General features: G+C 35.1%; 1 protein-coding gene across 2 annotated transcripts; it reads left to right on the top strand.

The window, feature by feature from the left end:
• Positions 1-10,677: 10,677 nt before the first annotated feature.
• Positions 10,678-14,256, top strand: LOC132602563 (protein RADIALIS-like 4). Of its 2 annotated transcripts, XM_060315385.1 has the most exons (3): positions 10,678-10,804; positions 13,073-13,361; positions 13,966-14,256. In XM_060315385.1, the coding sequence occupies exons 2-3, from the start codon at positions 13,099-13,101 to the stop codon at positions 13,988-13,990; spliced, it is 288 nt and encodes a 95-aa protein (XP_060171368.1). In that variant the 5' UTR covers positions 10,678-10,804; positions 13,073-13,098; the 3' UTR covers positions 13,991-14,256. The 2 variants fall into 2 exon arrangements, with proteins under 2 accessions (XP_060171368.1, XP_060171367.1); XM_060315384.1 differs by lacking the exon at positions 10,678-10,804 and having other exon boundaries at positions 12,989-13,361.
• The last annotated feature ends 1,826 nt before the right edge of the window (positions 14,257-16,082 follow it).

A 16,082-nucleotide genomic window follows, 5' to 3' on the forward strand; every position in this document is an offset into this window, starting at 1 on the left:
AATTCAAATTGTATGTTCAAACAAAACTTCAACTTCAAATAAACCTAATTTCAAATCATATCTCTAAAAAAAATGGAATTAAAATGAAAAATGGGGCCACATTGTCCCCGTGAATGCAAATTTATAATACTTTCACTTTTCAGCGACTAGAAATTGAGTTTACCATTTGCTTTTAATTCCGGTGGGTCCAAAGGGGAATTAAAAGCATGCAAATGACAAACTCAATTTCTTATAAATTAATTTGCATTCACGGGGATAATGTGGCCCATTTTTCGTTTTTTATGATATAATCTAAGAGGTGGTATATAATACAAGAGAGTGAAATCAACGTGCATGGAAATCCAAAAGCCATTGTTTCTCTGTTGGTTTCTTTTCTTTTTTAGGGAAAAAGGGTAAAAAACGTGATAATACCTCTTTTCAACACTTTCTTATGCATGTTTTCTCAAAGTTATTTCTCACCAAAATTTGTTGCTCAAATAATGAAAGTAATGTATGTGCTAAGAGTGAAGTGTGAACTAATTAATTCATATGAGCATAAACTCTTGATGAAATTTAAGCAACAAATTGTGGTGAGGGCTTTCATCATGAGAAAAAGATTTACTCTTAAAGATAGGCAGCTAATAAGCAATAACTTTGCGAAAACATGCATAAGAAAGTGTGGAAAAGAGGCATTATCCTGTTTTTACCTTTTGCCCTAAAAAAGAAAAGCAACCAACAGAGAAACAATGGCTTTTGGATTTCCATACACGTTGATTCCATTCAGCATTATATATCACTTCTTAGATTAAACCATAAATATAAAAAACGAAAAATGAGGCCACATTATCCCTGTGAATGCAAATTTATAAGAGATTGAGTTTATCATTTGCATGCTTTTAATTCCCCTTTGGACCCACCGGAATTAAAAACAAACGGTAAACTCAATTTCTAGTGGCTGAAAAGTGCAAAGTTTTATAATTTACATTCACGGGACAATGTGGCCCGTTTTTCATTTTATGTTACAACTAAGAAATATCTCGTAGAGATCTTGTGTTCGAGCTTTTTAAAATTACCAAAGAAAATATTTTATTCCTTCCTCCAGGTGTGACTTTCGGGTATAATACGTGATAATGCCTCTACTTTCCACACTTTCTTTTGCACAAATTAAGTATTTTATGTGGAGATTAATATAATTAATTATTTACCTAATAGTCACATAAAATATCTCAAAAAGAGATGTTAATATCAGACAAATTTTCGCTATGAACTACTGATTCTATGTCTTAAAATTTAATTTTTTTGTCATGCGCTCAATATATATCTCTAAAAGAGACGTTAATATCAGACATTTTTTTCTCAATCTAGACTATTGATTATGTGTCTTAAAACTTAAATTTCGTATATATCTCTAAAAGAGATGTTAAATACTGACAAATTTCTGATTTGAACTACTTTTGATATATTATATTATTAAAAAATGAAATAAAACTTAAATTTCAAATTAGTATGATATAATTTTGAAAGTGTATAGGGAGTTTGGGGTTAGTTGTTCCAATTCCTTGTTTGAGACGGATGAAATTTCCCTAAGTGCGATCCATGTCTATAGTTCAGAAAGATAGTATACAACCCCAGAATAGAGTCAGATAAGGAGGAAAAGTTAGAAATAACCTTACGCTTCACTTTAGTACTTAGAGAAGAATTAGAGAATATGATGCTAGCAAGTGGTTAACAGAAGCATAGTGAGTAAGTTTGAATAGATACAGTGAATTAGAAATTTTCAACAGAGTTAGTAGAAGTACGATTTGAGTTATTTAGTCAAGTTAGCACTACTAAGTGGATAACTATATGTGTCACGACCCAACCCCGTGGGCCGCGACTGGTACCCTAACTGGGTACCCGTACATACCTACCTGACCGAATTTCGTATCATACAGATTTTTTTTTTAAAACAGATGTTACAGAAGTAGGCCGATACAGATACGGCACGCGCGCAAACATATATATATGTATATACCTGAACATGCAGACATTTACAGATAAGCCGATAAGGCTAACATACAGACGAAACCCGTAACCCACACATCTATCTACAGGCCTCTACAGACATACAGAATCATATGACGGGACAGGGCCCCGCCGTACCCAGAATTTCCATACATACAGAACATACGGAAAACAGAAGATATATACCAAAAGTGTACGCTCCGGATCAAAGGAGCTCTTCAAAATAGATGAATCAGAACCCTACGCTGGCGGCGTGTCACCGAGTGCGCCTGTACCTGCGGGCATGTAATGCAGCCCCCGAGGAAACGGGGGTCAGTACAAAAATGTACCGAGTATGTAAAGCAGAAATATATCAAACATAATCATGATCTGGACCGGAAGCACGGAGATATAATAGACAGGCTCATAGGCCGGACAGACAGAGACATAGTCCCGACAGACGGACAAAATCGTGGTCCAGACGGACAGAATCAGAGTCCATGCGGACATACAGAATCGGGATCCATAAGGACATACGGAATCGAAACCCGTCGGTCAGATAATCCAGACGGACAGATGGAATCGTAACCCGTCGGGCAGATAATCCGGACGGACAGACAGAATCACAACCAGTCGGACAGATAATCCAGACGGACAGACAGAATCACAACCAGTCGGACAGATAAGCCAGACGGACATACAGAATCATAACCAGTCGGACAGATAAGCCGGACGGACAGACAGAATCATAAGTCATACAGACAGACAAAATCACACATAGGGTACAAGAACGTGGTCGCCATTCCTGCCATTGGCACCACAACACGTCAGATATCAGAAATTCTTCTCCGATCTCCGTCACTCATCATAACATAACCACGGTACCCGGGGGCGGACAGATAACACAGCACCCCGAGCCCGGACTCATCATACTTCGTAATATATCCTCGGTAACCGGGGACGGACATATAACACAGTACCCCGAAACCGGACACATCATACTTCAGAATTCACATATGGGGCTCGGCGGCCCACCGCACGATATACGTACCGGCCCGGGATCCGGTGAAAGGAATCATAGCACGTGCACGAACTGATTAATGAGGAACCACATACATACAGATCGTCATACAGACTCAACAGAACAGAAGTAGGCCAACTGGCCGATCGAACCAAGTATTCAGATAGTTTTCAAGGTACGTGCCTACACGTCACTTGGGGAGGCACGACAGATTATAACCAGAACCAGATTTCCAAATGTCATAAACTATTTTGTAAGATTTGTATAAAAACAGTCGTATCGTGATCAGAATAGTAGTCTAGGTGTTTTCTGAGAAAATCGGGCAAAACTAAAGTAATTAAGATCATACAGAAGGTATCGGGCCTCGTGGGCCCGCCGCGGATAAACTCGAGGCGACATAGGTAAATTACCGATAGTAGACCTTATAAGGTCATCCATAATCATCTGGAAGTGTTCCGACTCCGTTTAGGGAAGTTTTGTACAAAAATTCACTTTAAAGGCAATTTGTAAGAAAATAGCTTCAATTGGATTGAAGGGATTGGAGCGGTTTTCCGTCTCGAATTCCGGGGGACGGAGTCGTACTTAAGGCTCGCGGCCGAGCCTATCACATCCGGAACATGCCTAGGAACAAAGGGAAATGCTTCACATACCTTGGTAGCACCTTACGCTCGCTTGTCGTCAATCCGAATTTCGTCCAAAATTTGGAAATGGTCAAGTTTACCATTTGTTAGTTTCAAACTTTCAATATTCCAACTTAACACATGCTTGCCTACCGAAATTTCGGCAGCATTTCCTCTGTATACACAACATCCCCGAGACTTAGCTCGGCTCAATTCATTAACACAACATCCCCGAGACTTAGCTCGGCTCAATTCATTAACACAATAACCCAGAAATGACATTAAAACAACAATAAACATTAAGACATACACTATGGCATCACTAGCCATCTTTCGACATAACGAAACATCTTTCGTTTCAAACTTACATTTCCAAACCAAACTCATTATTTTCATATTCATTATCCACCAAAATCATTACGACATACGTCGGAGGCATCCATACCATTTTCACATAATATTCATAAGATACACAAACATTCAAACTTCCCATTAAGTCACTACTTTTCCAATCTTTTCCTAACTTTCAACATACAAGTTCATAAACACATTCCCATATTCCCAAGTTCATTATCATTAGTCATAATTTTCATGAAATCACGCTAAAGCGACATACTTTCCGACAACAACTTAACCAACAAATTCTTCGTTTTAGCTTAACCATTATCCTTCCATCTACTTCACAAAGTCATAACAACACAAGTATTGCATTAAATAAATTCAATCCATCCACTTTCATACAAGGCACCACACGGCCAACATGCAATATCCCCCAACTTCCATTAATTCATCCCACTTTCATTTCTAATACAATTTCCATCACACTACAACTAAATTACAACATGAATTCAAATCATCAAGGACATGTAACACAAGCATGCTCACGGCCCAAACACAACCACTTCCAACACACAAAATTTTCATACTTTTCATTCCTTCACACATACTACAACATACATATACCATTTATAACATAACAAAAGCATGAAATCCTCACCTTTCTTCAAGTTCTTCACTTGGAGGATAAATTGTTTTCTTGCCACAATACTTATATCAACTTGTAGAGGGCTTTGTACTTGGTAATAATTTCACAAGAGATGAACTTTTAAACCAAAGAATTGGCTCCAAAATTTTTTTCTTTCTTTTCTTTCTTTTTCTCTCTCTCACCCGAACCCTCTTGTTCTTTTTGTTTGTTGTTCTTGTTTTCCTTTTTCTTGAAACTTCTTGATACTTATCCATGATATATAATTTCCCATGGAATTTAATTAATCCATGGGCTTGGATGTGTGGTGGCCGGTTGGGCCCCTTAAATTGGGCCTCCCTTCACTTATTTTTTTTTGAGCCCAAAATGGTTGGCTAATTATTGTAATTCATGGGACAAATTTCCCAAAATTCCAATTTTGCCCTTGGCCTCCTTTCGTAATTCCACACCATTGTATTCATAACCTACACATTCATACCAAGAAATGTCCAATTATGGCCTTATTCATCACAAGTCAATTTATCTTGAATTTTTCGAATAAACAAAAATGCCGGATGTAACAATATGAATACACCGAAGGCGTATTAGAACCCAAAGGGTTTAAGTTAAATTTGAGGTATAGAAATTGGTGAAAGAAGAAAGACATCTAAGCAATAAGAGAACAAGCTACAGAAGAAGAGCCTTTAAGGGTTATCAGAAAAGAGTTTTCCTCAAGACTGACAAAGCTAGTATGTCAATTATGTACATTAGAAACCTGTTCATTTAAGTAATCCAATTTTCCCAGTAAGTAAGACTTGCTTGAAGTAAGCCGAAGAAATGAGTCGTCAGTATGTTAGAGGAAATTAGCAGAACCACTAGATGACCACTTATCGCTAACTCAAGGGATCCACAGGCTTTAGACGTCATCTTTTGAACTAAGGGGGAGATCGTGCGATGAGGTGCCGATATAAACTATGTGTTTTGTAAGTTGATAAGTGTTAAGGAGATTATGTCAGAGGGTCACAGTTTCATGTAGCCAAGATAAGGTGCGTAGAATGTGATTTTTGTCATGCTGTTGAGATCAAGTACTAGGTAATTATGTTAGGAGATAAAGCTCTAGATCGAATAGCGGGTTTTAAGGGTATAACGGTTCCAATTCCAGAGTAATTCATGTACTATGTGGTACTAATGCCCAAACGTACTCTACTCATGCCTTTCATACCCATATCATGCCCATGTTAGAGCTTTACACTCCACATTTAAGATACAAGAATTAATACTTCATACGATAGTACGCTATGCAAGGGAATGTCCTTTCATGTTTCGCACATCAGGTGTGCTCATGTCTAAAAAAAAAAAACCCCGCATTCAGGTCTCACATATCTATCATGCTTTTATACTCATGTTCATGTTCTAGCATCTAAGTGTTTTTCAAATCTGATGATGATCTTGACTCTTATGATTATGTTCTCCATGTTACCACATACTCGTGCCCCAATCCATTTCGCTATGCATCCCAGTTATAGCGGTATCGTAACAATGATTTTGTTAGATAATAATGAAGGTGAACCAAGATGGATGTCCTACCTAATATTCTATGTAATTCGTGCTTATGTTTCTTTGGCTAATGTTTTAAACTATCTTGTAGCTTGGCACAAAGGATGCCCTTATCTTTTCCGAAGTACCTATGCCATTTTTATGTTCAAAGTGACTTTCTACCCATGTCTTAGATGCTCGAGGAACGAATTATACATACCTATAATCCATTCTTTCATGAGCCTTATTTATAACAAGGGCGTTCACTCACGGTGATAAGAGTAAGCTATGTTGAACCATGTCCTATTCTTTCGGTATATCTAAATTCTAAAGGTAATATTTTATCCATGCCTTATGTCTCTGACCCAAGAGTGAGCCTATAATTTTACTCCACGCAAATCACACTTATGTCTTATTATTAGCTCAATACTCATGAAATCAGGTCCAGATGCCACGATATGCATCTATAATGTATCAGGTTGCTCATGGTCCCATGCCCGATGTCATGCTATTCACGTTTCATGCCATATGAATCACGTTCCCATTTACGCATGTTCCACGTTACGTCCTCCATGTACAATGCACCATGTCACGTCTGTTCTCTAAAGCAAACTATCTCATGTGAATAATACCAATAATTCCTTTTCTCTCAGTCCTCTGTAGTTCGCTCACGAGAATGAGCAAGATGAGCTAAGGTATTCATAATCATGATTAACAACTAACAAGATAATCAGAAGTAAGGTGCATTCCTATATTCAAATAGATATCTTTTCATGTACCCTGTGGTACTTATCTCAGGAGTATTCTACTCAGATTTGACGTATTCATATCATGCCTATGCTAGAGATTTGTGAATACCTATGTTAGGATCATATTCTTGTTATATGACTCAAATCTGTCGCATTCACATCGAGTTGCGCTTACATTCAAAGCCTGAGTCATACTCCTATCTCATATTACCATGGTGACATACGAACGTCTATGATCAAGTCCCTAAGTGTCCAAATCCTACCCGCGCTTAGTATTCAACCCTCATGTTGTGACAATTATGTTTTCGACATTTAGATCCAATGTTATGATATCCATATTTACACGTATTCGTATCTCATGACAGTTTAGCACTCATGTATTCATGTCAACCAGTATTCATGTATTTATGTCCATCATCATGTGCCTCACGCCCAGGTAATCGTGTCATGTTCGTGCCTATTTCCAGTACTCATGTCATTCCTGCCTCGTGTCATGTTCGTGCCTATATCTCTCTAAAAGAGACGTTATTTTCTGACAATTTTTCTAATCTAAACTACTAATAATGTGTCTTAAAACTGTTGGAGAAAGTAGTGGAGGGTATATGAGAACCACCATGGTCTATCATTGTGGAAATGGAGAATATCAGGAAGAAATGAGCACTTGCAATAAGCTAATTCAGCATGTGTGTAGGGAGGGGAACTCACTGGCAGATTTTTTTAACTAACTATGCCTTTGATTTTGTAGGTGAAGTATCTTTCAACTCATTTTATGAATTACCCTCTACATGAAGAAGAATCCTAAACCTAAAAAAGGCTCAAATTCCTAATCTAAGGAATATGAACTGTAACACCTCGTAGCTTCGGGCGAAGGTTTGACTCATAAGATGATAATATAATGGAACCAATATGAGGGTTATAGGAAGTGTTTTGAAAACTAATCAAGTCATAAGAAATGTCTTTGGGAAAAGCAAAGTTGGAAGCCACTCTACGGGACATGTTTGCAAGTGAGTTTGTAGAAAGTCTTACTTCCAATGACCATAACCCCTTTATTAATTAGGAATTTGGGAAAACTTCCTAAATGAAATTGTAGCCCTTTGAAATACCTTTCCAACGGTATATTATGGGGGTCAAGGGGACATCTGTATAAAAAGTTATGACCATTTTACTGAAGGATTACAGAGCAGTCCGTTCACTGGTCATGTTATACGAACTTGTTATACGGCCCATCTAATTTTATACGGACCTTATAACTCGTCCCTACTTCACGAAACTTCAAATCGACATTCTGGTTTCAACCATGATAAAATATGGTCATATTATACGGACCGTATAACTTTATACGGACCGTATAATATGTCCATATAACTTCCGCCTCACTTTTGTATAAATTCAAGCTTTCAGTTCTTTTATTTCATTATTCACAATTCCAAGCCCTAGCAACAATCCAAAACATCAAGGTAAGTCAATCCAAACCCGTCCAACTCAATTCTAACATATACTCTAATAATCTAAGCAAGAAATCATTGTTCCTAAACTAGGGTTTTCAAGAAAACCCATCTCAAGGTTCAAGAATTCAAGATTTTGGAAATCTTCTTCAAAGTTAAAGTATTTAATTCAAGTTTGGAGCATTACCAGGTATGTAGAGTTACTATCTAGGTGTGGGAACATCATTGTTCTTCCCCACGCCTCATAATCTATAAATTATTATTCTTTACGAAAACTAGGGTTTCTATACCATGCTCATGATAACCCTAGGTCCATGTCCATGATTATATTATGTATGAATTGTTATAATTCCATCATTGAGTTCTTAATATTTCTTTATGATTATTAAAAATCTGTCTATAATCTATGGAAAACCCATATATCCCATTCCATGGGTTTATGCATGCTAGTTTATGATATATTATGCTATTTTCAAGAAAATACTATACATGTTTAACAAGTTCATGCAAGCAAGCTATAATTCATGATATCCATGTACAAGCAAGTTATATTCATGAAAACCATGGGCAGCAAGTGCCACTTATTTTACATGTCCATGTTTTTGGGAGTTGCTTTAATTACCGAGGAGGGCTTCAGATAGCTTGAAACTACGTAGCCACCGTAGGATGAGGATCGCTCCACCCATGTCCCGGACGATCTCTCATAATGACTGGATCCTTTCATGATATTATTAAACCTCATGTCCCTGGCAAGGTATGAGTGTTCTGCTGGTAGGACGCAATCACGCAAGTACCAGACCATGTTATCGGTTATATTTACTGCTCTCCCTACTCATGATACTTTATGCATGATATAGATGTATATGTACTCATGTTCATGATCATGTTTTCAGTTTCAGTTCTTATCATGTTATTCCATGTCCCATGTTATTTCTTCAGTTGTTTTACATACCAGTACATTCAATGTGCTGACGTCCCCTTTTATTTGCTCGGGAGCCTGTATTTCACGATGCAGGTGCTGATTTACAGGACGACACATCTGCTCAGTAGGACAGTATTCGTATCAGTTTATTGGTGAGCCCCATCTCATTCGGGGTTTAGTCAACTCTTTATTTAATGATTAGCTATGCATCTAAGGTATGCTGGGGGCCTTGTCCCAGCGAGTATGTTTTCCATGTTCAGACTTATGTTAGAGGTTTCATAGACTAGACAAGTCAGTTATGTCATGTCACACTTTCGGAGTCGTATAGCCATTTTGGCTCATTCATGTTATTTCCGCACTCATGTTTAAACAAGTATTTTGATTAAGTATTATGACTTATTGCATTTTGTAAAGGCTCATCATGCATTCACATTATATTCCGCTCATGTTATGCCTCATGATGATTCAGCAAGCCATGTGGTTCGCTCGGTCACATGCAGTAAAGCACCGAGTGCCATGTTTCGCCCAGGCCATGGTTCGGGGCGTGACATGAACATTCTGAGAAGAGATCTAGATTGAGATAAGGGTTCTATATGGGAGGCATTTGCTCATATTGACAGATTTTCAATGTGTGGTATTAGGTTGCTCATCTTATTGGGAATTTATCAATATTTGGCAAAGCTTAACAGATAGTAACCCTGGTAGCAGTAATAAGAATAATTTTGTTCAGGATTTGCTTAGGTTCTACCTAAAGTGAAAAGTTTCTTCTAATCCTTTAGAAATACTCTAGTTGGTTAAGATTCATAGTACCCGGTGAGAGCTTGGGGTGCTTGCTTCTATATGATACTAACCACAAGGAGAAGGAAGACATTCATTTATCGCAGCAGCAGGATATTTAGAAATTGTTCTAGGCTACTTCGAAACATGCAAGTTCAGATGAAGTTCTTGAAGATGAATCAACTAAGCTACCTTAGCATATAAGCACAGATGAAGATCTGGGAAGAAGAAGGAGAATACTTACAATCACGCTGCTCATGATCACTATTTAAAGCTCGAGCAGTGAAGGAAGATGAAGAGTCGTCGGAGTCAACACCAGCTCGAATTCAACCTCGTGCAGCTCCGATTCTCTTGATGGAACACAACAACTTTGGTGGTTCTTACACATCCCAACGGTGACTCATACAACTTTGAGAGGAAGATTTGGACAAGAATTTGCTAATTGGAGTATGGTTGTTGTTTCTTTGCTTTAGGATTTAGGGTTTATCTGATTAGGAAACACAAATCCCCTTTTGTTTGTCTATTTTGTTTTGTTGGACCTGTATTGTTTTAATCTGTACTTTTTAATTTTATTAATAAAAAAAACCACTAAAGCTTGCTTAGTGGTATTTAACTAAAAAAAATGTGTCTTAAAACTTAAATTTCTTATCTTACTCGCACTCTATACATATGACTAGCTTCTACTGAAAAGCCAACCTTATGGTTGAAAAATGTAAGAATTTTACTTTCTTCATTGCAGCTTTGAGATGACTTTTGGGCGGGTGACCACCTCTATGAGGCCCTTTGGGCGGGTGCTTTCTCGATCAAGAAGGTTTTGAACTTCTCGACACTCCTCTATTAATTATTTCTTTGCCCCATCTTCTTCTCTTATGAAATTTCTTTTGTAACTAGAGGCAGGATGCTATAATAGATATTCTTTTCTTTTAAAACTTTGTTTATTTTCATAAATGGGATTGGCACAGGATTGCCCTTTTTTTGTTAATTGTAGGATTTCTTTGAATTTAAAAGAGACGTTAATATTTTGCAAATTTTCCAATCAAGACTACTTACTCTGTGTCTTGAACCTTAAGTTTCTTACCAGCACTCAGTATTTATCTCTAAAAGAGAAATTAATATCGTATAAATTCCCCGATATAGATTATTGATACTGTGTCTTAAAATTTAATTTTTTTACACACATCAAATATATCTCTCTAAAAGAGACATTAGTTTCTGACAAATTTTCCGATCTAAACTACTAATTATGTGTTTTAAAACTTAAATTTTTTACCGGCGCTCGATATATATTTCTAAAAGAGACGTTATTATCAGATAAATTTTTATATATGGACTACGGATTCTGTATCTTAAACATTAAATATATCTCTTTAAAAGAGATGTTAGTTTCTCATAAATTTTTCAATCTAAACTACTAATTATGTGTCTTAAATTTAAATTTCTTACACACAAGCTATATATATATATATATATATATATATATATATATATATATATATATATATATAGCTTCTACTGAAAAGTTAACCTTATGATTGAAAAATACAAGAACTTTACATTCTTCATTTCAGTTTTGAGATGATTTTAGCCTACCGTGACCGCTTCTATGAGGCCCTTTGGGCGAAGCTTTCTCGATCAAGAAGGTTTTGAACTTCTCGACGCTCTTCTATCATTTCCTTTTTGCCTCATCTTCTTCTGTTATGAAATTTCTTTCGTAACAAGAAGCAGGATGCTATAACTGACCCCACCAAGTCTCTGCACCCATCCTTTTTCTTTTCTGAAACTTTTTTGTTCTCAGAGAACAAGACTTGGCTCTGGATTGCCCTTTTTTTTTTTTCTTAATTCCGGGAAATTCTCTGAATTTAAAGGAGACATTAATATTAGACAAATTTTTGAATCTATACTACTTATTCTGCGTCTTAAAAAGTTTCTTACCGTCACTCAATATGTATCTCGAAAAGAGATGTTAATATCGTACAAATTTCCCGATCTGGACTACTGATTTTGCTTCTTGAAAACTTATTTTTTTACACACACCAGATATCTCTCTCTAAAAGAGACGTTAGTTCTGACAAATTTTCTGATCTAAACTACTAATTGTGTGTCTTAAAACTTAGATTTCCTACCCGCACTCAATATATATCTCTAACACAAACGTTAATATCAGATATATTTTCCGACTTGGACTACTGCTTTTGTATCTTAAACTCTAAATATATCTCTCTAAAAGAGACGTTAGTTTCTGACAACTTTTTGATCTAAATTACTAATTATGTGTCTTAAAACTTAAATTTCTTAGCCTCACTCGATATATATCTCTAAAAGAGAAGTTAATATCAGACAAATTTTTATATCTGAACTACTGATTTTGTAACTTAAAAATTAAATTTCTTACCCACACCAAATATACATCTCTAAAAGAGCTATTAATATTTCTGAGTCTTAAAATTTAGATTTCTTATCTGCACGCAATATATATCTCTAAAACAGACGTTAATATCAGATATATTTTTTGATCTAGACTACTAATTATCTTAAACACTAAATATCTCTCTCTAAAAGAGACGTTAGTTTCTGACAATTTTTTCGATCTAAATTACTAATTAAGTGTCGTAAAACCTAAATTTCTCACCTGCACTCGATATATATCTCTAAAAGAGACGTTAATTTCAGACAATTTTTTCTAGCTGAACTACTGATTTTGTATCTTAAAAATTAAATTTCTTACCCGCACAAAATATACATCTCTCAAAGAGCCGTTAATATTTCCGAGTCATAAAACTTAGATTGCTTACCCGCACTCAAAATATATCTTTACAAATTTCCGATCCGGAATAATCATTTTGTGTTTAAAACTTAAATCTCTTACCCACAAGAAAATTCATGATAATTAGCTGTAATTAATTATGACTACTTGGAAAGGAAAAAAACGCATAATAAAGCAGCAGCAGAAAAGAAGCATTTTTTCAGGCCACCATATTTTTGTCTATTTGTGTCTCTCAATTGCTATACATTTGGAGTATTCATGTTAACCTTTTCTGTACCAAAACATCATCTACACTCTCTCCTTTTATAATTTTAGCTAGGGCGTTCTTTGTTTTTGCAAAAATGGCCTCAACTTCAACATGGACTTGGGAGCAAAACAAGAAGTTTGAGAATGCATTGGCTATTTTTGACAAGGAAACACCAGGTAGGTGGAGTAATGTGGCTAAGGCTTGTGGCAAGACTGAGGAAGAAGTGAAATTGCACTATGAAAAAATAGTGGAAGATATCAAAGACATTGAGTCTGGTAAAATTCCTTTGCCTAAATATAGAGAGGCAAGTGTTGGCGAAACTAGCAATAGGTACAATTGCAAGGATGGTGAACAAAGGTAAAATAATACTTCCTCTCTGATCGCAAATATAAGTCGTTTTTGTAAACAGAACTTATTCTAAAATATTTGACGTTTTGGAAAATTAAGAAGTCATTTTTTTTATTATTATTACGATTATTTTCTAATCCACCCTTAATTGAGTGGCAAAGCTAGAATTTTCACTAAGAAAATTCAAAATATAAAGTAGTAAAATAAAAAGTAAACTTGAGTCTCTAAATAGATTCTTGATTATGATGTACATTAATTACTCCAAGTGCAAATGTAGTAATGAATCTTAATTTTTGTTACACTTTATTCATCTACTATTACTTTCTAATTATTTTGATAAGCTAAGCGCATGAAAATATTAGGACAATATCCGTTTTCTAGTAATAAATTAGAGTTTGAGTTCTTTCCACTAAACAGTGTAGTTATGAGTAAATATCTATGATAAATTATTATAACTTAATGGTAACCTGATAGAGTCATGAGTAATCTATTATCACGTGTTAAACTATACTGAAATTTCTAACAGTTAGTGCATATAATTTAAATCTGATGAAATATCACATTATCTCTTTTCTAAATTGTTTGGATTAATGAACTTATTATTTATTGACAGGATGAGGTCTCTCAAGCTCAAGTAGAAGCAAGAAATGGCGAAGAAACTCAAATGCAGCAAACAAATAATTAACAAAAGAAGCATATTAGCTATTAATATGTCTTTCTTCTACAGTATTTATTTTCATTTAGTTTTTCAATGAATATTTTCATATAAGCATATGATTTTTTTTTTTTGGGTCGTAATATAGAAGCAAATACATGTAGTACTTAGTATGTCTCTAAAGGTGACTCAAAGACATCTTTCATGTCCAAGTTAATGATATCCTATATATGTTTGTGAATTATCCTACAAATTAGTGTGCATTGATCTTATTTATTCGCTGTCAAACTCATAATTTCATTGCTCAAATGGACGCTCAATAATTAAAATTTATGTAGTAAAATAAGCTTTCTTTATGTTTATATCAGTCCACAGGGACTAATTAATCTCAACACTGAAAATAAACCCGCATGGCTGCTATAAATTTCAAATAAGAACTTGGATGCCAAAAAATTGAAAAAAATCGACCGGAATGATGTTTAGTGCGAAATAGCGATATAAAAATTACTTTTTGCGACAAATAAAGAACGTAATTTTATCACATAAATTTTCAATAATTAAATAACTATTTAAACAATGAACGCCCGAACTTCTCATATCAGGATAATTAAAAGGACCACAAAATGTGTCAAATAAATTAGAACGAGGAACCCTGTTTATTGTTGTGTCACAATCTATGAGAAGAGGTGGGGATTCTTAATAGCTCAGTTGATTGACTATCTGAATTTTCACCGTATTGGTGAGGTTTGACTCCATATCTTGTAATCCCTTCCCTCATTTTTCCTTTTCCTACTCCTAATTTTTTTATTTTTTTTTAAAAGTCTACAAGAAAAGGTTGAAAATGAAACTCAGATTGCGTCACTGCAAGAGGCGGAGACAAAATTTGAAGTGTATGGGTTCGTAATTTTAACACGGGACTACGACCACAAGGCTCAAGCTAATATGCAATAACATCCAAACTAAAGAACAAGTACTGATATATATATATATATATATATATATATATATATATATATATATATATAACCAACCACTTAAGCACAATATGTGATATAAACATTATCATTACAATTGCACTCAACGACTTGTCATGTTTCGCATCATTAGGTATACTTTCAAATAGTTATTCAAAAAACCATCTCCAATTCTACTTCGAAAGTCATTTTTAATAACCTTCATGGAAGAAAATTTATTTTCACTGTTGTAATAGCGACATGTAATATCAAACTTAACTTCACAAGCAAATAAATAAGCTTTCAAGTTATGTGCATATTTATTTTAACAATTGTCTTCGAAAGATCTCCAAGTTCTTCTAAGTTAAAGAAAGCATTGTTAGATTCTCGCACATAGTCAATATAGTTGTCAAGCTCAACCTTTAGAATATAAAATTCAAAATTAAATTAACACTTACTTCGAAAATAAAGAGATAAAAAATAAAAAATAATAATAAAGAAAAGAAGAAGGAATAACAAGACCTTCATTTGTTGAAGAAAAAACGTGAGCTGGAGCGGGGAACTTGCTTTTGAGTTTGGACAATGGCAAAGGGGAGTGTAGCTTCTTTGTTAGGAACTTTTGTCTTTTTCTTGTTAGTTTGTTTGTTTGTTTGGTTTTTTTTTTTTTTTTTTTTTTAAATTATAGAGAAAGAAGGAAAAACGTTTTACCAAAAAAAAAAAGAAAGAAAGGTGTCTTGGATGCATGCAGCTGAACCAAGAGCCATTTTCTTTAGTGGGTTCGGCATTAGATAGTTAACTACATTCGGAGAAATTTCCAATATAAATGCAATGTCGGAAAAAAGTTATTGGGTTCGCCCGAACCCACACTAGTACAGTGGCTCCGCCCATTGCTTATAATTAACCCTTTTCTGCGTTCTTCATTAATATTCAAGGTTTTTATTACTGAACGCGTTATATCTTTAAAATTATGGGTCCATGACTACTATTAGCTCTAATTTATCTAAATTTTTATACATAAATTTTGTATCACACCAAAAGTATTGCGTTCAGGTGAACCCGGTATTGAAAGGTTACATCTCCCTTTGTCTGCTCCAATTTATGTGACATAATTTACACGTGATT

The sequence above is a fragment of the Lycium barbarum genome, chromosome 7 (assembly GCF_019175385.1).
Source record: "Lycium barbarum isolate Lr01 chromosome 7, ASM1917538v2, whole genome shotgun sequence".
NCBI lineage: Eukaryota > Viridiplantae > Streptophyta > Magnoliopsida > Solanales > Solanaceae > Lycium > Lycium barbarum.

What these genes read in the sequence shown, in the direction of transcription:
- LOC132602563 (XM_060315385.1), top strand. Translation starts at nt 13,099, where the DNA reads ATGGCCTCAACTTCAACATGGACTTGGGAGCAAAACAAGAAGTTTGAG. An exon ending in TGCAAGGATGGTGAACAAAG is followed by an intron (nt 13,362 to 13,965) that starts GTAAAATAATAC and finishes ATTTATTGACAG; the next exon opens with GATGAGGTCTCTCAAGCTCA.